The 21419-nt window shown below is 34.2% G+C and overlaps 3 protein-coding genes across 9 annotated transcripts; 1 reads left to right on the top strand and 2 right to left on the bottom strand.

The window, feature by feature from the left end:
- On the bottom strand, positions 1-6866 carry LOC114409141 (tryptophan--tRNA ligase, chloroplastic/mitochondrial-like). 4 transcript variants are annotated; one of them, XM_028372476.1, is made up of 15 exons: positions 6715-6866; positions 6551-6640; positions 6375-6462; positions 6075-6116; positions 5356-5445; positions 5132-5254; positions 3618-3689; positions 3274-3386; positions 3126-3147; positions 2971-3036; positions 2271-2327; positions 1213-1259; positions 968-1049; positions 801-890; positions 1-568 (listed from the first exon to the last, which is right to left on the bottom strand). In XM_028372476.1, exons 1-15 carry the CDS (start codon positions 6774-6776, stop codon positions 416-418), a joined length of 1197 nt encoding a protein of 398 aa, XP_028228277.1. In that variant the 5' UTR covers positions 6777-6866; the 3' UTR covers positions 1-415. The 4 variants fall into 4 exon arrangements, with proteins under 4 accessions (XP_028228277.1, XP_028228279.1, XP_028228278.1 ...); XM_028372478.1 differs by having other exon boundaries at positions 775-890; positions 6551-6643; positions 6715-6850; XM_028372477.1 differs by having other exon boundaries at positions 5356-5418; positions 6551-6643; positions 6715-6850.
- Positions 6867-7922: 1056 nt separating this feature from the next.
- LOC114409140 (protein cereblon) lies at positions 7923-14312 on the top strand. Its single transcript, XM_028372474.1, has 9 exons — positions 7923-8417; positions 8526-8603; positions 9330-9442; positions 9538-9603; positions 10104-10205; positions 10322-10835; positions 11664-11869; positions 12023-12186; positions 13795-14312. Exons 1-9 carry the CDS (start codon positions 8165-8167, stop codon positions 13937-13939), a joined length of 1641 nt encoding a protein of 546 aa, XP_028228275.1. The 5' UTR covers positions 7923-8164; the 3' UTR covers positions 13940-14312.
- A 538-nt stretch (positions 14313-14850) lies between these two features.
- On the bottom strand, positions 14851-20037 carry LOC114409139 (NADP-dependent malic enzyme). Of its 4 annotated transcripts, none has more exons than XM_028372472.1 (20): positions 19557-19714; positions 19266-19438; positions 18754-18874; positions 18397-18471; positions 18065-18216; positions 17881-17986; positions 17733-17798; positions 17538-17633; positions 17351-17422; positions 17185-17268; positions 16998-17096; positions 16730-16777; positions 16597-16650; positions 16393-16491; positions 16205-16294; positions 16034-16111; positions 15862-15936; positions 15670-15760; positions 15270-15398; positions 14851-15173 (listed from the first exon to the last, which is right to left on the bottom strand). In XM_028372472.1, the coding sequence occupies exons 2-20, from the start codon at positions 19406-19408 to the stop codon at positions 15085-15087; spliced, it is 1767 nt and encodes a 588-aa protein (XP_028228273.1). In that variant the 5' UTR covers positions 19409-19438; positions 19557-19714; the 3' UTR covers positions 14851-15084. The 4 variants fall into 4 exon arrangements, with proteins under 4 accessions (XP_028228273.1, XP_028228271.1, XP_028228270.1 ...); XM_028372470.1 differs by lacking the exon at positions 19557-19714 and adding an exon at positions 19931-20037 and having other exon boundaries at positions 14864-15173; XM_028372469.1 differs by lacking the exon at positions 19557-19714 and adding an exon at positions 19931-20022 and having other exon boundaries at positions 14864-15173; positions 19266-19441.
- Positions 20038-21419: the final 1382 nt, after the last annotated feature.

The following is a 21419-nucleotide window of genomic DNA, read 5'->3' as shown; positions in this document are numbered from 1 at the left end:
TTAGCGAAATGAAGAATTACCAATGAAGTTCCAATTGATGAGCTAAAACAATGGGTTGTGTCATCATCAAGAGAACGTGGTGGGGACAGAATTAAGATGACTAGGTCATGTGTCTCCATCGAATACAATGGCGGAACAATTTATCAATATACTGAATTCATTTTAAAATACAAGTAAAAAATGAAAGAGATTGAAAAATAAAATAAAAAATGAAGGCAAACAACCATACTCGGAGAAATATGAAGGAGATAGCCCATTGCATCAAGAACTAATGAGACCTTTAGGCTTTGCATCAAATAATCTTTCCATTTCCAGTAGTCAAGTATAAATGTCCATAAGATTACTCCAAAATTTTGAGGCCGATCATGAATCATCCAAAAGTTAGCATTTAAGTTGCGGTCTCGCCAATCTTAATTTATTTGGCATCAATTATCAGTCTCTTCAAAAATCCCATTGCTTGGTAAACATTATTAAGTGTAGAATCTGCTATATCTGCTGCATTTCTAGCACCTTGTGCCAAAACTCCATCTAAATAACCTGAATCGGACATGATTTCCTCGTAGCGAACCTGCCAAAGTTGGGAAGAAAATAGAGTGATAATGAAGATCCCATGCTCACTAAGAAAAAAATATCAAGGACCAACCTTTATAAGAGACAAACAAAAATATCTATTTAGAAGCCTAGGATATAAGATGGATTCCAGCAGTAAACAAGGAGGAAAATGTAAATCTATACAGACTAGACAGTCATTATTGCTGAGTCATAAAATCTTACAGAAGGTAACATTTAGTGGGTGAAACCTGAATGGGATGCAAATGATCAATCAAGGCATCTGTTAAAAGAGGTTTGAAAGCGCCCCAATTCATGTTTTGGCATTCCTGCACAACTTCCTGCATATAAAAATGGGTATCAAGTAGAATCATAATTGCAATACACACACACACACATATAATATAGCATTTCTGACCTCTTTTGTCTTTCCTGAAATAAGCTGGTATATGGAAAGAAGATTGTTACATTCAGGCCTCTCAGAGTTGTCAAATTCCAAACTGTAAGATTTGTCATAAAGTGCACAAGTAATTTGAGAACTTACCAAACACCAAAAAGAAAGATTTATAGAAAACAAGAAAATTATGAAAAATGGAAGCATTTATAGACTAAACCTCTGAGGACTAAGATCATCAATCATACAGTAATATCACAAATACTAACCCTGGAAATGAATCAGTTTTGCATCGTTTGATCTTGTTTGCTATAAGCTACAAAACAAAATAAGCAAACTCAGCAAGAGCAAGCAAAGGAAAACGATCACAAAAGCATTGCAAATTAACCACACGTAGTAGAGCAGACTAGTGGATCACATTTTCAGTCCTCTAGTATATATGGTTATCTTTTCCCAATTTATTTATTTATTTATAAAACAAAAATGAGAGGAAATTGTAAAATTAGAGTAATAATTGTCAAAGAATTAGGGACTACAGTAGTATTCACATCCAGTGGGATATGAGGAGGATAGATACAGACTTTTCCCCCACAAGTTACAGGATTTGAATGCATGTCCTCTAGGTCACAAAGCAACAACTTCATTATCACGCCAAGGTTCATCCTCACAAATTAAATGTGTAATCATATAAAATGGAAGTCATGTCTGTAAGTGTAACTTCAAGTATGATAAACCTCTCGATTCTTCCCAAATCCCAACATATGCTAGTGTGCTAAAAATATGTCACTATCTCCATTTCTTTTTATCTGTCTTACAAGTGACCACGTTCATATTAAAATTAATTTTTCCTATTATGCTTAATCTTTTCTATTGCTATCTCTGTAATTAATTAATTCCTCTATCATTTATTTCTCTAACACTACCTCCATTTATTCTCTCATATATGATAAATACGTAAAATATTTAAAAATTAGGTGAAAACAAAGGCACAATAGATAGGATAGTAATTAATGTTATTTTGAACTTTTAAATGAACAGATAAATAAGAACAAAAAAGTTCTACTAAAAGGACAAAAAAAAAAAAAAGGGAGTAACAACATCTTGTTATGCAGACTAGCAGTTCAAATTTCTTCAAATGATGCACAATGCAAATTATGTTGTTAGACTTTGTAATTTCTTCAAATGATGCACATACAATTGCTGCCTCTAACATCATCCACATGAAATTCCCACATAGAATCATAGATTGCATGTAAACAGTTCAGAAAACAACCATACATATGCACTATGCAGTAAGGCCTACAAAAAATGAATTCTTTTTACTTACATCTTTAGGATCAAGAATATTGATTCTGGATTGATCAGAAGGTGCAGACTTTGACATCTACAAAATTGAATCCATAATAAATGTAAAAATAAATTTATAAGTTCAAACCAATAAATACTGTTCTTCAGTCCAGTTCCTAAAAAATGCCACTGATTGCAGATAACCTCCTTTAATTTCTATCATCTAACATTCTGCATTCTTTGATGGTAAAACACTAACATACCAGCTGAATTTTCAAGAGTTGATGATTTATAGAGCAAAATAACAGGCAGATTGTTAACACTTAAGAATAATTTCTGGCTTCGAGGGCCAGTACCTCCAGAAGAAATTAAGAGGAAGAAGAACTGTAATAGGTAATTTCTCATTCCTCTGCCTTATTACAACATGCCTACATTTATACTGATATTTGGAATAACAGAATTTGTAATTCTGTGCTACCAAATCCTAACGAAATGGAAAAGCAACAAGGAAATGGCAGACAAGGTCACGGTGGACCCGACAAAAGGTGCCAGCTCAGCCACAATTAGTTAACGAAATCCTTGAGGTAAGCAGGGGCAGTTATTTTCCTTTTGGGCCTTGCTTCTGGTGATGCTTGCATTGTAGTGTTGCTATCACAGATAGTATTTACTAAAGAATCAGATACAGAAGTGTTGTGTTTGTGTGTAATGTATGTACATATAAACAGGAAAAAATAGAGAACCTTGGACAGGCCATCAGTTAAGGACATTATCCGGGCTCCGGCTGGAGGTATAAGGGGCTCTGGAACCTACATCCCAGAAAGCGCTGTAAGAAAAAATGCATTTCCATTGCATTATGATTTGTTATCTCTTTTTAATGGGATGAAATATAACTTGCCTTAAATATGGTACCGCCTCGGCTGTCATAAATGTACAAAATAAAAGAAAAAAGTGTCAAGCCCAATGAAAAATCTATAAAAGAAGCTAAATATTCCAACCACATCTTATGGATGGTTTTTACGTCCAGTTTACAAACAATTACTCACCCGCCTAATTTCTTCCACTTTCTTCCTCCATATAAATTATTAACCCGTTCAGCCAAGTCACGGGTCAACTCCAAATGCTGCTTTTGATCTTCACCAACGGGGACAAAATCAGACTGCAGAAGCATGCTGCAATTTATAAGAATCGTTTTTATTCAAGGTAAATTTATTATAACATCAGAATGCATTTCAAATAAATTTTTCCAAAAAAATTGAGGTTGCAAAACTAATCAAGTAAAGCCACAATCATATTAAGTAACATTAGCTTATTCATTAGGTTTTTTTTACTTTCACTACTACATACAAGGACTTATAAAATTTTCACAAGGTAGTGTGTCAAAAATCACCTGATATAGAAGTATATCAGAAGCCATCAGAACAGGATAAGTCAAAAGGGCAACCCCAACTTCTTCATCTCCCTACAGATCCAATTCCAAAAGAATCTATTATTTGGATAAATGAAAACATACAAGCCAGCATGAGGAGCACTGAAGAAAAACATGGGCCTGATTTAGCAAACCTACATTGGCCAAAGACAAGCTACATAGTACAATCCAACAGGAAGGGACAGACATTAATAGCATATACAGTGTTGTTAAAACTGCATGTTAAACCATGGAATCAAAGGATTTTAAAATTTTCCTAAGGCCTTGCAATCCAAAAATGCAAGCAGAATCATACTCTGGTGGAATCGTGGTGAAATCATCAAGTTTGAGTGTGGAATCGTGAGCTCAGAGCAACTTACACAATTCCACCAGAAAGTGGATACCAGTTTGGGTTTCTCAACCCATAATGGAAAAAAATCAGCTTTCTAAACCTAATATAATCATGTACAAACCCCATCCCAAAACAGACACAGGTCTCTGCTATCTCTTTTGACTCTCTTTTCTTCCTCAAAGATCCCAATATACCCATTGCTCTGTAACTTTTGTTCTCTCCAGTTTCACCCTTGCACTTTGGCCTATTTCTGCCTTTGTTTTTTATCTGGAAAAAATTAGCGATTTGGTGCTAGTCTAAATATCAAGAATTCTAGATTCTATAATTGCACACTTGGACTATTTTCTTTTGTTTTAGTTGTGACTTGTGATATGTTATGAAAAACTTATGTGAATAATTATATACTTATGAGTTGTAATGGATGTTATGCTTATGAAAAACTAAAGTGTAATTTTGCATTTTTAGTCACTACCTTTTACCTCCCGAATCCCAATCTTACGTAAAATCTCAATTTTTTATAACATTGAACTTAAATGTTATTAACATATTAATTTACAATAGGCTTTACTGATTATCAAGGCCTAAATATCTGAACCAAAGCTTCTACCTTCCATTATTTAAAGAGCAGTAACCAAATGGGTAATAGTTTGTATTACTGAGAATTGAAGCACAACCAAAGCTCAAAAATGGTGTGTTGTGCACTAAAGTTCTTGACATTCTAAACAAATTCTTCTTTCCATTTTTGTGTATTTATTCATGAATAACTGCTGTCATCCGCAACTTGAAATGTGAGAGAGAAAGAGATCCTTTTTATTTTCCAATTGTTCCTAAAATTAAAGAATTCAACCAACTTAGAATTCAATTCAGTGATCACTGTTTGAATTCAAAATATAAAAAGATAAAGTCAGTCCAAAGTAAATCTTCCGTTTGAATCCTATTCTCAATGTTTGTTTAATTAAAGAATCAAATTAAACTATCTTACTTCGAGAAGACCACTGTCAAGAAGGAAACGTACAGATAGGAATTATGAAATTAAGAAATAATAAAATAAAACTTAAGAAATCAAATTATATCCATAAAACCAGAAAAATAATAAATAATTTTATAAAATAGAAATTAGGAATTCATACAGCAATGAACGCACCGCCTTGCGAGATTTCTCTTTAAACTGTATCATTTTGTTCAGCCAACCAATTGGTGTTGTGGAACTTAGCAGCCACATCAATTCTACATGTGCCCGAACATGAGACTGTACAAATACTGAAGCCTGTATGCACAAAACAAATGTCATTTATCCACGGTGATCTTGACATTTCCACCACAAATACTATTTTCCCAAAAAGGTTTGGAGCAAAATTTGCAAAGAACCTTTGAAGGATCCACTCCACATGCTAGGTAAATAGCAGCAGTTGACCTTGTAGCCTTAGATAACTGTTGGGTGTCATATGGTAATGTGATCTGTAAGATAAAATCTGAAGGGATGAAAAATGGGACAGTATCATTCAACATCAAGAAAACAGAAAAGTGTTATATTGTCTGTGTCCATGTGATTTCCAATGTCCATGCTTCATAGCCTGTACATCTTTGACCTAGAAAATCTGGCCAGTCCTTATACTATCAAAAAGGATAATTTGTGAGGATTCCAGTTGAAATCTCAACTCTAAATAAAAATGAACACCTAAACTATCTGAAAGGTCAAGTTAAAATATCCTAAAAATTTGGATCTTTATCCTTGGTTTTAAGTAAATGTGCGAATTTTCTTGGACAGAGCTGTTCAGCCTCATTGATAAGAAGCCTCAAATGAATTGAACTATTTGTGAATTGGTCGCAGAAATAGTAAATGGTACAATAAACTAAAGTCCACACTTGAGCCTAATAGTAAACTCACTACAGATCAAAAGCAGAACAAATAAAAGGAAAATCATGAATTTGAAGATCCTTTCTTTTTCACATGATAACATATACAAAAAAAAAAAAAAATAGTCATATGAACTCAGACCTGTAGCTCAAAAGAAAAAGAAAAAGAAAAAAAAGAAGCATAATTGGGCACATCATGAATCTAGGTAGTAGAAGGAACACAGACATACCGCGTGCAGGTCCACAATGAAGAAAAGTGTATCATACACATTCTGCAAAACGAAAATATCGTGTCTTAAAAAATCAAGCAAATTCGTGCACCAAGACAATCAAGTATTTCGTATGTTGAATCCAATTAACTCAAGTATATAAGCAAACTACACTCATTTTTCCAATTCACATTATGCCGCACCCAATGCCAATTAAATTAGTTGTGCAATCCAAAACACCACACTGGTTCAAAATCCCAATTTAAATGCAAACATAAAATGTATGGAAGAAAAAGAAAGAAGCACAAGTGAATAATAAACCTGAAGGGCAACCCAATTCTTGATGGCGCCAAAATAGTTTCCGAGGTGAATTGAACCCGTGGGCTGAACTCCCGACACTACTCGTTTCCTGGGGAGAAGAAGAAGCTGAATTAAGCGACATCAAATGCTACTACTTAATTTACGCGAAAATTAAGAAATGCGATGATTAGTATTACTTCACGGAGGTAGGAGTGGGAGTCTCTGAAGAAGTAGAAGTGAGAGTAGTACAACACCGGATGCGAGAACGGAGGGCTGAAGCACGCGACCTGCTGGATTCAACTTGTAATTAATTAAAACCTAAATGTGAAGAACAAAAACAAGGAGAGAGAAAGTGGAGTACAAAGAAGGGGCGAAGCGTGGACGACAACACGACGATAGAACCGCGAAATGTGAAACGCTCATCTTCCTCTGCTCAACAACGCCGTTCCTTACCTTTTAGCTTTATCTGTCAAGTGTCAACTACGCGCTCGTGGTTTAAGGCGGGTGCAGCTTTGTATCTTCGTTGTGTGTGAACTAAAACAACATCAACGGCTGTCATTCCAAGAATCAAAATGCTAAACCCAAATTCCTATTCTATTTTGTAAAAATTAATGACTAATCAAACCAAAAAATGTTAGTAAGATATTATTTTTAGAGATAAATATGTCATCTATTTTTTGTTGAATAAAAATTTTAATATTTTTTTTATTAGAGAAAAATATCCGTAATTCTTTTTATCTAAATATTAATACATTTAATTAGACTAAAATGTTAATAAGTTATTATTATTGGACAAAAATATCAGTCATTTTTTATTGAACCTAACTATAAAAATGTTGACTAATTTATTAGACCCAAAGTTTTGTTTTATCTAAAGATAAAATATAATTTTAGGATAAACTTTTGTCATTTTTATATTACAAATATAATATTATAATAATCACTTAAAAAAATATATTAACAAACATAACTTAAAGCAAACATAATAATAACGATAATATTAAATTATTGATTATCGTCTATCACAATATAAATTATCTAAAATAAACATTGTAATTATGTATTAATCATTACATATTTTTCCAAATTATAATAATTAGTCACAATCTATTATAAATAAAAGATAAATATATCACATATTTTACTTCTTTAAATATTGATTATTTTATTAATGGTGCTAAATTTTGTATTTTCATATTTTAGGAATGTATTTATCAGCGAATTAAAGATTAAAAATAAGTATTTATCTTATTCCTATTTTTAGGTAAAGAAACGAAAATCCAATAAAATATTATATGATAAATTTATCTCTATATTAATAATTGGAGATGGTCATATTAACAACCATTAAATTAACGTTTAGATATATTTTTTATATTTTCGAGAACTAAATTAAAAATAATCTTGTATTATAAATTTATTGAGTTTTATAGTATTTACCTTTAAAGTCATACTAATAAAAGTATAGTTGCAAATGGATAGAAGCAACCCGGCAGAACGAGCCAAATGGTGAAAGCAGTCTTGTCGGACCAAACCACCAAGGGTGTGTCAAATGCCCAAAAAAACGTAAAGGCTGGTTAATATTGCGTGAGAGCATGACGCGCGTCTAATTTTGAGGACTTGCAACCAAACAGAGTGTAAGTTGAAGTGAGCAAGTGCAACGATAGAGAGAGGAATATAAACTACTATTAGTAGTACCCTTCTGATGCGATACAGTGCCAACCTGGGGCACAATCTTCCCTTTCCCCTTCTTCTTCCTCTACAAATATCCAATAGCAGACTAAACCCTAGCATAGCAGTAGCAGTGGAAAATGGATGACGAGGAGAGAGAGAGGCTTCTGGAGAGGGAGAGATTGCAAATCCAGGTCATTCGCCAGCTCGATCTCGAGGACCTCGTAGTCGAAGAAGTCGACCACTCCGACGAAGAAGACATCGACGGCGATCCCGACGAGGAGTATGCGCTTTTCCTTTCGCAATACCATTTGGATGCTTCTCTTCCTCCTCCCTCATCTGCCGAATTCAATTTCGATACCTATATCGCGCCTTTGCATACCTATCTCGGTGGTACGCAATCGCGTTTTCTATTGTAATATTCCTATGTTATGTTATTTTATGTACGTGACGCCTTTTCCTTCAACGACGCATTGCTATTGCTTCGTTGTTTGCTCGCAGATGTCGAAGACACGCGCCACAGGACTGCGTTCTTGGACGGTGGCGCCATATTGAACCTTCCCCTCTTTTGTCTCGGAGGTATTTAAATGTGTGTTTGGGTGAATGCTTGTAAAATTGATTTTCAATCATTTTAATTTTGAAGTGAAGTGATTTATGTAAGTTAGTACTAAATCTTGATATAATCTTTTTTATTAAGCACAAAAGCAACTGTACTTACCAAACATGCGAACATTGACCTAGAATCATGTTAGCTTGTTAGCTGGTAGTGGTATTTCAATGTGATTTTGGATAGTTCTATGATATCCAAAATGTATTATAGCTTCTGCTTTCTTGGACGGCGCTTTGTTCGTGGATGAGACAAACAATGAAGTAATAGTGAACAATTTTGGGAAACTCGTGCTCCTACAGGATGGAAAACGGGTAGACAAATAGGCATTGTATTTTCAGGACCATATTTGCGTTCTACTCTCTTTGAGAAACAGAATTTTCATTTTTAGAATATGTTTCATTCTAGTTTTTGCTTTTTAAGGGTTGCTTATGCGTCTGGACTGGATGGGATTTGAGCTTCACTGAGCCTTTTCATCCATCTGCACTGTCTCATGGTGTTTTTGGCAATTTCATATTTTCCCTTTATTGTATGAAACTTATGTGGAATATGTTCTTGAAAAGTGGTGTATAAGTTATTTCTTCCTGTCTTAGAAGGTGGCGAAGTGTTGTTTTCTCATATGGCTTGCCTTCTTATCCTTCTTAGGTTCAATTTATTATTTTTAACTTATGAGTTTAACTACTCTTTGCAATATTCAGGAGTTGTACTTTTTCCTGGGGCTACTCTTCCCCTTAGAGTTATTGAACCTCATTTGGTGGCTGCTGTTGAGAGAGCTTTAACTCAAGATGATATTCCTTGTACCATTGGTGTGGTAGGTTAACTCTTTGTGGTTTATTCATGCTTGGAATTCTGTTTTAATTTTTCTATACAACATGAATGCGGTGTGGACATGCATTCGCCTTTCAGATTCGAATTCACAGGGATACTGCAACTCGGAGGACGAAATCAGCTAGCATTGGGACAACTGCAGAGGTATTACATCTCAACCGATGTACTATTTATACATGATGAATAATTTACATTGATACATATCTGTGCCTGCAGTTACCTTTTAAATATAAAACACATTCCATCTTTTTAATATACGAAATTTATGAATAGCACCTTCCTGGTGCCTGCGAATGTGTCCTTAAGAGACATGATAAAGCAGAAGCAAATCACTTTGCTTCATAAATTTAATGTTGGCACAGCCGCATGGGTATATATCACTCTTCATGTGTATTTGTGCAAAAACCATTCTGATGCAACTATGGATGTTGGGAGAAGCAGAACTGAATTACTTACATAACATCCTGTTCATCAATACAAAACCTGATTTTTCAATGTGGCAGTCATCAATCCCATATCTCTTAAAGGAGGAAAAAGAGACCATCTCTAGTTACAAGTTATAGTCTTCTTAGTTCTTACTACAGTTAGACATCACTGTCAATATGTATGTTGGTTAATATTACTTTCTAAACTCATATCTACAGATTCGACAATTTGGGCGCCTGGGGGATGGTTCTCTGAATGTGGTTACCCGTGGACAACAACGATTTCGCCTAAGACGGTCCTGGACTGATGTGGAAGGAGTGGTTAGCAAAAAAATATTTTCTTACCTGCTTGTTATTTTTATCTACTTGGGCATAGCTATGTAACTAAAGGCTGATGAATCCCTTGTTCTTTGTTTGGTTCTGGTGCCGCTTTTTAGCCTTATGGAGAGATTCAAGTTATTGAGGAAGATCTGCCACTCAGAATTCCAAGGGATGCTTTTGGCAAATCAGCACCATTGAGTAATATGCCCTGTAGCCAAGGTGTCTCACATAATTTGTCTCCAAAGTATTCCCATGTTAACATGCAAAGGTCAAAAAATGAGGAAAATGATTCAGAACCAAATTCAGAAGAGAGTTTTGAGAGTGAGCTCTCACTGATGGAAAGGAAAATCCATCTATCAGTTGTTGGCTCCAGTTATGTGCATGATACTATGGATGAATCAGCAAATGATAATGATGTTAAATTTATGCATAACTCAGATCAGGAAATTAGATCCAATTTGGATTCAAGAACTGGGAAATGTTCCACTTCTGGAAAGCAGTCATCAAAAGAAGAGCTTAGTAGATGTAAAAATATCTGTGCCTACCCGTCTTATAAGATTTCCAAAGCATTCTGGCCCCACTGGGCGTATCAGATGTTTGACTCTTATTCGCTTGCACAAAGGGCTGCAGGTAGCTTTGCTTTGCTTCTTCTGACTCTTGATTAGATATTTCTTTCATATTTCCCCATTCATTGTTATGGCATAACTATTATTGGCTAAATAAAAATTTTGTTTAGCTTTTCTACTTGCTGGTCTGTTAGTATTGATTTTAAAATTCAAAAAAGGACTTCAACGGAAAATTCATGAGCAAGTTATGTATATTTCTAGAATGTTCAGAAATGGTTTTGCAATGTACAATACTATATTGATCTATGCTTTTGTCCATTTATTTATGGTTTAAATATGTTTTTGGTCCCTATAAGTTAGCGCCTTTTCATTTTTGGTCCCTGTAAGTTCATTTTTCTAATTTTAGTCTCTGTAAGTTGGCATTTTTCCAATTTTGGTTACTGTAAGTTTTTTTGTTCATTTTTAGTTCTTATAAGTTTGTGCCTTTTCAATTTTAGTCCCTTTAAGATTCCAATTTTTTCCATTATAGTCCCCATAAGTTTGCGCTTACAAGGATCAAAATTGGAAAAATGCAAACTTACAGGGACTAAAAATGAGCAAAATATCTTACAAGGATCAAAATTGCAAAAGCACTAACTTACAGGAACTAAAATTAGATAAATGAACTTACAGGGATCAAAAATGAAAAAATGCTAACTTATAAGGACCAAAAACATATTTAAGTCTTTATTTATTATTATTATATTTGTAATTGACTGAAATTTAGATGATACAAGTCTTCATTTACTTTTTTTTAATGAAAAATTATTAGTCTCTGAATTTTTGCTATTTATTGTGAAATAAATATGCTATTCTTAGAATAATGATTGAAGGTTGTGTTGATAATCTGTAGATATGTGGAAGCGAATAGTTGGGATGCCTGACATGGATAGTCTCATTAAGAAGCCTGATATTTTATCATTTCACATAGCCAGTAAAATACCTGTGTCTGAGTCTACAAGGCAGGAGCTTTTGGATATTGATGGCATTGCATATAGGCTGCGCAGGGAAATTGAATTACTAGAGAGCATTGATCTTATCCGGTGTAAAAGCTGCGAGGTAATCATTGTCTAACCAAAGCTCCACAGTTTTGCCCTTCATATTGCTTGTGAATAAATATAGAGACAATTTGGGATGTACAATTCTGTTTCAACTTTCATCATATGCAGAAAGTAATGTTCTTCTCTTTTTTTAACATCTTAAAATTTGCAGACTATAATTGCAAAAAGAAGTGATATGTTGGTGATGTCAAGTGAGGGTCCTCTTAGTGCATATGTGAATCCAGGTGGTTATGTGCATGAGATAATGACTCTTTACAAGGCAAATGGTTTAGCTCTCGTTGGATCAGCAGCAACAGATTACAGTTGGTTTCCTGGGTAAGTGTCAGTCCATTTCCAAATTCTGTGATGTTATGAACAATTGAACATAACAAGTTATTTATTTTTCTTTAGAGTTTAGATGAATAAGGTATGTCAAAGATCAAATTATTGTATGCTATGAATTTGTATGATGCTTCATGTGATGGTGATGACTGATGACCCATGTACATTTACATTTCTTCTCACTTAGTTTGCTGCCATTTGAATGTGGTTTGGCTGGATTCTATTTTCCATTGTGGCATTGGACTTGTCCTCTCAGCCACAACATGGGCATTCTTCTTAGCAAGAATTATTGCAGTAGGATAATAGCTAGGAGGATTTGAAAATCATTATGGCATTAAGATTTTCGAGGTATTTTTCAGAGACATTCTCTACCTGTTATCTGGGTTTTGAGAGAAGAAAATAGGTGAAAGTGCTGTCAGTTATGCACTCTTTTTGGGCATGCAGTCCATTTTGTTACTTGTGCACGCGGTTGTTTTGAAGGGGGCTTTTGTTAGATATATACAGAGGAATTGGAGAGCTCTGGTTCTTTTCAGTTAACTTTTTAATTTCACTTGTTTGTGTTAGATGTGTGCATTTATTATATAGAAAGATGAAAGTATGTAAGGAAAGATGAAAACATTCCATCACTACAAATTAGTGATTTCATTGATTCTTTTGCAACCTCAATTGTTTCCTTATTTGATTTGGTTTGATTATTATAGAAAGCATGTCTGTGGGTACAACACAACAATCAGTAAATCCTTTCTACAATTTGTTTGCTGCGCTTTTGGGAAGATACCTATTCTATATTTCTCTTTAATTAATTTTTCTTACTAGAAAAGTTGTTTTGTAGTTTAGATAATTGCTAGAGTAATAGAATAATAAAAAATATCTTGTCCTTGTCTATTTTAATGCCTTTTATAATGAACTGAGTATATATATGCGTGGAGATATTTAATCAACCTTTTGTTTCATTATGTTGAGGTTTTTCACTTGGCTTGTATTTACTTAACCAGATGCCCTTTTGATTTATATTATCATAAATATAAATTTATAGTTATAATTGATATGCTTTTGATTTATCCGTGTAAATTTTTCTTATTTTTTTATAGTTTTTGGTCTAGACAGTGTTTTATTGCTGAGACTCTAGACCCTTCTACCCATGTACTTCTCAATCGGTAAATAAAGCACATTTGTATAGATTTAGCAAACATGTCAGCCATTGAGCTTAAAAGAGTGTCTTTGCTGATATGGAGAGAGAGTGAAAAAGTCTCCATTAGCCTTCTTTTTCTTGTATTTTCCTTGTGCTCTATGGAAAGTTCTATTATAAACCATTCAGAAATAATTGTCTTGGCAACTTTTTTGCCGACCCTTGTCTCAATGGCTTTCCACCCTTAAAGTGATGTTTTGGTTCCTGAGCCAAGTATTGTTTAACGTGTATGTTATACCCCAGCAATAAAAATGGAAGGATGAGCTAGTGCCCTATAATGTGGACCTACAGTACAACTCATCTTTTTCGTGAGATTTGTGCTGTGAATGCTACATAATGTCTGACTTGTATTTGGTTGTTTAATGAGAACAGAGATCTGAGAAGCTTATGTGCCAATGTGCTACTTTTGGCAGGTATGCATGGACAATCGCAACTTGTGCAACATGTAAAACACAAATGGGATGGCTTTTTACAGCCAGGAACAAACAACTGAAACCCAGCTATTTCTGGGGGATTCGGAGCTGTCAACTTGCAGAGGAAATACGCCAAAACCTTTAGTTTGATATGTATGCAGTCATCTATCCAAAGCTTAGTGAAAGCCATGTTCAAGTAACACTGCATGGTTATGTATATAATGCAACTTTCTTGTAGCACTTCGCATGTTGGTATACTTATATTAGTAAAATATGTTGCAACAGCTTGGAAGAAATAAAGTCACACCTGAAGATATTTTTAGATGCGAATTTTTGCGAACTCTTGTAGCGGTGTTGTTTTCACAGTTCGATGAAGAAGCTGCCTATTTCGTTTAAAAGAGCTAGATGCCTTGTTAAGAGTTTTTTGGTCTGGTCTGGTCTGCCTACACCGCTAGCTAAAATTGGTTTGGGGGAATAATGTAAATGTACGAATTAACTAAACTATTATATTTTTTATATTTTTTTGGTCTGCCTAAACTACTGCTATTACAAATATTTTTACACTATTAATTAAAAATTACCTTTACATTATTTTAACTGATTATTATCCATGTTTGGTAAAAAGCCAAGTTTTACATTGGATGTTTTAAGTGATTATTACAGAAGTTAATAGTTATACTATACATAATCATTTATTATTGGATGATTGTGTAAAATTTACACTATCAATATGTTCTACTATCAATATGTTCTAATTGGATCTGTATTTTTATTTACAACATTTGAATTTTGGAACCTGAAACTTCAAAATTCAAACTCTTTATTTAGATCAACAGATTACATATTTTTTAAGAATATATTATATTAACTTTATATATATATATATATATATATATATATATATATATATATATATATATATATATATTCACAGAGAGGGAAAGGGACAATGAACCATTAGAAATTATCTTTTGCTTTTTTTTTCATCATATTTTATTATAAATCTGTTTTCTTCCTACTGCAGTTATGAGATATTCGGTGCAAAGGGCCCTCAATGACAAGCTCATGCTACTACAAAAATCATTTCGTTCGGAATAAATTGGAATTGGAATAGTAATAATAATATTCCTCCTAAATACAAATAAAAACCTTGAAAGAATAGCAACTTTTCAAAGTTTATATGGCAATGCCTTATACCACAAAGCTAACATGCAATAAAATAAATCTGTTCCTAAGAAGAAGCTCTTTGTGTATCACTGTAGGGTGTAGACCTCATAATGTTCAAAAAACTCAACGGTAGCTACGGTAGCCTGGGCTGTACATGCAACTTTCTGCATATTTGACAAGATCCTTAGGTCGAGGCAGATGAGAAGCCAGACCTGTCCACCAAACATAGAAGTCAGGATTAAGTATGTAAAAAAATAAAATGACTAAAACAGTGTTGCTTGAAATGAACACATTTTCAAAAAACTCACCTAGATCATATGCCTTAGTTGCGACTTTAGCAGCAATGTGGGCTGATATCTTTCTGATGTTTGAGAATGGAGGGTAAATCAGCCCCTTATCATAGTTCTCCTGTGATACTTGTGCAGCCAAAGCTTCAGCTGTTGCAAAAGATGAAAGGGTCAGTCAATCTATCCATATATGCTACCCTTAGAAGTCACTAGTATGTGTTGTCTTGTTGGGGTTTTATCAAATGGACATGCAATTTTTTCATCATTTTTTTCTTATACATTTTTGCACGCACGTAATTTAGTCCCAAGTTTGTGCTTCCTTCACTACTAACAAGCATTAATATCAATTCAAGCAATTCTTTCGTGCAATATCTATTATCATGCTCGAATGATCTAATCTCTCTAGTTTGCATGTACTCACAGGCTGCCAAGAGCATCTCATCACGCACGCGGATTGCACCAGAAATGATCAAACCCAAGCCAAAACCAGGAAATATGTAAGCATTGTTGGCCTGAATTGCATAGTAGGAAAACAATATAAAAAAAGTCAGCCTATACTTTGGGAATGTGAGTCTGCTGAATAAGAAAATACTTAGCAAGTATTAAATTTAACCTGTCCAGGAACAAAAACTTTTCCTTCATATTCAACAGGATCAAATGGGCTTCCACTAGCAAAGATTGCTTTACCCTGCAAATACAGGAGTTTTGATTGTTTATCTGCTTTAACATTTACCTCGCGATATGATGTTTCTGGTGCTAAGCATTATGATATAATGAAAATTTACCTTGCTCCATGTATAAGCTTCTTCAGCCGTGCACTCAGATTGTGAAGTTGGGTTGGAGAGAGCAAGAATGAGTGGTTTCTACATGCCAAGAAATATCACAAATGTTAGAGACAGAATCTTCTCAATTTTCATGAGGTAGCAAAAGTATTATTAGAGAAAACAAGAAAGAACCTCATTCAGGGATGCCATGGTTTCAACCACCTCCTTGGTAAATGTCTTCCCTGCTCCAGATGATCCAATCAAAACGGTTGGCTTGATTGCCTGATGGAGCGAATTGTAAGATATTGTGTACAAGAATCAAGGATAATAAATATTAAATATTTTACAAACTAAGACAAAATCTGAGACACTTTCTTTACCTTGACGGCATCTAGAAGAGTCTTAACAGGTTCATGCTCATGGGCCCAAGGCTTTTTGAAGTGCTGAAGTGATTCCAATCGAGAGCTAACAATAAGTCCCTGGAACAGAACAAGTTTGTTATAAGAGGTTAGGGAAGAAGAAACAGTAAAAGGTAAAGAAGATTATTCTCTTTCCTATTTTCCAATAACCTGCGGCATTTTTACCTTTGAGTCCACGAGCCATATCTTCTTGCGGGTCTTTTCCACTGGAGCTTTAGTCTGGTCAACGAAAGAGTAATTAGATACTTCATAAAATGAATGTTATCAAATAAAGAAGCATACAAATAACAAGTTATACCTGCTTTGAAATCTCAAGAGCTATCAGCTCAGCTATACCAGTTCCAGCCTTCAACAACCAAAATATACAATTAAGAAAATTCCTCTCAATGAAAAAACAGATATAAGTTCACTTCATATGTATATTCATGATTCTCATAAATCATGTATTACTAAAAGGAAAAAAGAATATAGGCCTACAGAGAAGATACTAAAGCATAATAAAGACTAAGGCAATAGCACATCTAGACTTAATGGCGAATGCAAACCAGTCTCCCTCAGACTCGTACCTCTCCAGCACCCAGGAATAAGAAGGTATGGTCAGCTAAGGTCCCCCCAACTAATTTCAGGGATGCAAGCAATCCTGCTAATACCACAGATGCTGTACCCTGCATTAAACCAAAGAAGGGCAGAATCAGTAACCTGAAATAAAAATAAGGAACTGTGCACAAGTCAAAAAGCTTTAAAGCATGCTACCTGTATATCATCGTTGAAAACAAGATGAGATGAGCTGTATTTTTCCAGCAGATCAAATGCATTATGATTGGCAAAATCCTCAAACTGAAAAGGAATAACGGAATTTAGGAAAACAATAATTTCAAGCATGCCAAAGCCACTGTAGGTGTTGAATCTGATATATAACCTGTACGAGAACTTTCTCCCCATAATTCTGCTTAACTGCGCGCATGAACTCCTCTAGAAGCTCCGCATATTCCTGAACCGCAACAAACAATTATCACATTAACGGAATAGAAACATCACACTCAAATTATTTTCTTAAAAAAATGTGCATTAATTTGTATGTCTGTGAGGGCCAAGGATGATCAGACCTGCCCAGCTGCCCGCTTTTGTTTAAGTCCAATGTAAAACTCATCATTCAGCAACTTCTCATTGTTTGTGCCAACATCAATGGTTATTGGCAAGCACTGAAATCAGAGAAGATCCAGATAGCAATTTATTATTTGATAAACTATGAGGGAGGGAAGGGAAAAGGAATAGAGAAAACAGCATTTAGTAGTTCTTACAGATGAAGGGCGGACACCTCCTAAAGCCGTATAGAGAGAAAGTTTCCCAACAGGAATTCCCATACCCTAACAAAATTTTAGAAAAATTATGTTACTATAATTGTCTTTATGTGTAATGCAGATTTAAGAGACTAACAATATATTTTACCTGGCAACCAAGATCTCCAAGTCCTAATATACGCTCACCATCAGTCACAACAATAACTTGAATACTCTTTTCTGGCCAGTTTTTCAGTACTTCAAGGATCTTGCCTCTGAAGAATTCAAATACTTAGTATTTTCTCAAAGCCAAGAGAAAAAACAAAAAGAGCAATGCCATGAAAAAAGCTTACTTCTCCTTCAAACTGATATATAGACCCTGAGGACGCCTAAAAATACTTCCGTATTTCTGGCATGCTTCTCCAACAGTTGGAGTGTAAACAACAGGAAGCAGTTCCTCAACATTATCGATCAGAAGCTTGTAAAACAGCCTTTCATTCCTCTCCTAACAATAGAGAAATGTCACAGACAGTGAGAAACTCCATAGCAGTAGTTCTTGGTTATATTATCTTTACACCAGCATATTGTACACATATATGTAGTAGCAAAATTCATTTTCTCAAAAGAGTTTGCTACATGATATATGCACTTTACAAGGGAAAATTGTAAGTGAGTGAGAAAGTACCTGAAGATCCATCATGGCCATGTACCTATGTAGAGGAACCTCATACTGGCGAAGATTGTGCATCAACCTCTTTTCCTGAAAACCAAAATAACAAGGAAGTTTAGCCAAAAATCCTCAGACTGCACTGCATCTAACATATCATTTATATAAAGGATAAAAGTTAAATGCAATTTCAAGTGTTTTGGTGTTGCTCTCTAATCAAAATAGGAGTTTCACCTTGATAATAAATTTCTTATTACATAGATTATCAAGATGAAAATCTCATTCTAATTATAGAGCAATACTAAAACACTTAAGAATTTGAGTCCAAGTTTTGTCCTTATGTTAAATAAGTAATCGAATGTGACAGTAAGTAACCTGAAGTTCTTGATTGAAGACAGCTGGAGGCAAAAGGCCACGCAAGTAATGGGCATCTCTCTCTCCCTCAGTAAAGGCCAGTCCTTTGTTGTAGCGTGGATCTCTCAGCAAACTGCATCCACTGTAACACAAAAATGCTTGATTACCACACAAACTCCAAGCAAGTAATTCAAACATATCATTACAACACACAAACCACTCCTTATGCAGATCGCATCATAACAAGTCAATAGAATAGCCTCTAAAGCATATTAGCTTCAAATAACTCCACTATCTGGTGATCTACCAAACCCAGTACTCCAAACCACATAAAACCCAAGAATGCCATGAAATAAAAGATTTTTTTTTCTCCAAAAAAAAGTTACAAAAGATCAGAAAACAAGTCTAGCATAGCCAAAACTTAAAACTCCCACATGAACAAGATCATAAAGACAAATGAAACACAGATCCAAACATGGAAATGAATACAAAAAGACAAGTTTCTTATTGTCTTTTTTGGCATGTAGTGATACCTGGCCACAGAGAAAGTCCATGGGGTGATAAGCTGGTCCTCTGTGGCACAATCCTCTCCATACAAGTCCCTTACACCACCACCATGACCATTGCTATAATCCTCACCACCGTTCCTCATCTCCTTCAACGAAGTGCTCGACATGGTCACTGCCAACAACTTTTGTACTAGTCCCTGCTAATGCAACTCATTAATTAACAATGAGAATTAAAGACATGTTCATGGAATCATGCATGTGGCTACATTAATACATACAATGAATGCAACAACAACAGCAAGCAATGATTTTCACCTCTTTTACTTTGTAGCTACGCAGGCACAAACAAGCAGCGGAAAACAGAATGCGAGTTTGGTATGTGTCCGAAACAACTTTGCTATCTACCTATATATATAAGCTCTTAAGAGGTAAGAAATGCTTCTTTTTTTTTTTTTTGCTTTGGTTTGGTTACATATGTGATCAAAATGGAGTCAGATTTCAACGTGGCTAGGGAACACGGTGGACTAGTAGCACGCGTAATAATCAAATATAGGAAATATATTTGTAGTCCTTGGTTGTCTCGTTGTACTAACCAGCATTTGAATGCACATTTGAATATTTCATTTCACACCGTGCCATATTAAAAAATACTATAAGAAATTAAGAATAATAATAATAATGGGAATTACTTTTGTAGGTGGTAGCAGAATATTAATGTTGTGCCTGTGCCTATTGAGCCACATCATATTGACTTGGCGGAAGATGTAAGTGAAGGTTTTGAAAAAGAAGCTTTGCAGATTCTCCGCGTTTTGTTGAAGAGTCAATATTTCCCTGCTATTCTAACTGCTGCCAGGACAGAACCAAAACCAAAATAGTTTAAGGAAGAGAAACAAAGGCTCATTCTTCATTCATGTATATTCTATATTCTAGTCCACACATCCCATCTAGCTTTCTCCCAAAATAGAATAGTGATTTGTATTTTCTTTTACAAAATTGATTTTATTTGATAATGATATTTGAAATATGCAGTTAACGAAAATAAAAAATATTTATTATAGGTTTTGCTAGTAAATGTTTTGAGATATTAAGTAAGGGTCATTTAATATTTGTACCAAAAAAATGAGTATTTAATATATAATTAAATAATTTATCATACCATTTAGGATGTAAATCAATCAATTGAAAGAATACGATTTTCTTTAATAAGAAGTCTTAAGTACTAATTTCTTTATCACTTTGTGTATTTGGAGGGATAATTTTGTTGCTTTAACGACTTCACCTAACTTAATTCAAGTTAGTTGGATGTCAAACGTGATGTTAAGATACCAATAGTTTTAAGTAAAAATAGAATAGTTTAATATATTAATTAATACTTGTAATTTTTTTAAGGTAAATAGTGAAATGATAAATTTAAAAACATGAGATGGGAAATTAAATTGTATTTTGTAAATTTAAAATACTTTTAAAAAAATCAATAACTTTTACATGAAATTTTAAAAATACTTTTCTCGACAATGAAAAAGTACATTAATGTCGATATTATTCAGTTAATAGTTGAAACCTCTCTGTCCCCATGTTACCATGTATACATGATGTATTCGATTATACTCCTACTATCTTATCTTGTATTCAAACTGGTCGGAATTGGAGGATTTTTCAAACAGTTTTTGGTTTTCAACTTTGTAGTCCTTATTCAAGAATCAGACATTTTTGACGTTCTGGCTTTTACAATTCTTTGGTTTTCTTATGTTCTCTTCCGCAGCCGCACCGGCACCGCATGCCATTCAATTTCATATCACATACTTAATTAGCCCAAATATAATAATGGATATATATTTTAATAGAGAAATGTAATTTCATTCTCTCTCTCTCTCTCTCTCTCTCTCTCTCTCTCTCTCTCTCTCTCTCTCTCTCTCTCTCTCTCTCTCTCTCTCTCTCTCTATATATATATATATATATATATATATATATATATATATATATTATACTATTATAAAAAGCATAAAATGTAATAAATGATACAATAAAAAAAAAACACAGCAAATGTTATTGTACACAATATTATACGAGTTGTTATATGAATAACACAACTCAATTTAACATGCCTTCATGATCGTGAGCATTATACTGTGCACTGCTGGATTGTGTTGGGAATTATAAAGTGTATTGCTTGGAATC

The sequence above is a fragment of the Glycine soja genome, chromosome 4, assembly GCF_004193775.1.
Source record: "Glycine soja cultivar W05 chromosome 4, ASM419377v2, whole genome shotgun sequence".
In the NCBI taxonomy this organism is placed as follows: domain Eukaryota; kingdom Viridiplantae; phylum Streptophyta; class Magnoliopsida; order Fabales; family Fabaceae; genus Glycine; species Glycine soja.
This window is presented reverse-complemented; position numbering and strand designations above follow the sequence as displayed.

What these genes read in the sequence shown, in the direction of transcription:
- LOC114409139 (XM_028372469.1), bottom strand. Translation starts at nt 19,987, where the DNA reads ATGATGTGGCTCAATAGGCACAGGCACAACATTAATATTCTGCTACCA. An exon ending in CTCTTGAGATTTCAAAGCAG is followed by an intron (nt 16,651 to 16,729) that starts GTATAACTTGTT and finishes TTCGTTGACCAG; the next exon opens with ACTAAAGCTCCAGTGGAAAA. An exon ending in AAGTTTTTGTTCCTGGACAG is followed by an intron (nt 15,761 to 15,861) that starts GTTAAATTTAAT and finishes TATGCAATTCAG; the next exon opens with GCCAACAATGCTTACATATT.
- LOC114409141 (XM_028372475.1), bottom strand. Translation starts at nt 6,776, where the DNA reads ATGAGCGTTTCACATTTCGCGGTTCTATCGTCGTGTTGTCGTCCACGC. An exon ending in TAACTGATGGCCTGTCCAAG is followed by an intron (nt 2,328 to 2,970) that starts GTTCTCTATTTT and finishes TCAATTTTGTAG; the next exon opens with ATGTCAAAGTCTGCACCTTC. An exon ending in ATATTCTTGATCCTAAAGAT is followed by an intron (nt 1,260 to 2,270) that starts GTAAGTAAAAAG and finishes TTTGTTTTGTAG; the next exon opens with CTTATAGCAAACAAGATCAA.
- LOC114409140 (XM_028372474.1), top strand. Translation starts at nt 8,165, where the DNA reads ATGGATGACGAGGAGAGAGAGAGGCTTCTGGAGAGGGAGAGATTGCAA. An exon ending in GCATTGGGACAACTGCAGAG is followed by an intron (nt 9,604 to 10,103) that starts GTATTACATCTC and finishes TCATATCTACAG; the next exon opens with ATTCGACAATTTGGGCGCCT. An exon ending in GATTACAGTTGGTTTCCTGG is followed by an intron (nt 12,187 to 13,794) that starts GTAAGTGTCAGT and finishes TACTTTTGGCAG; the next exon opens with GTATGCATGGACAATCGCAA.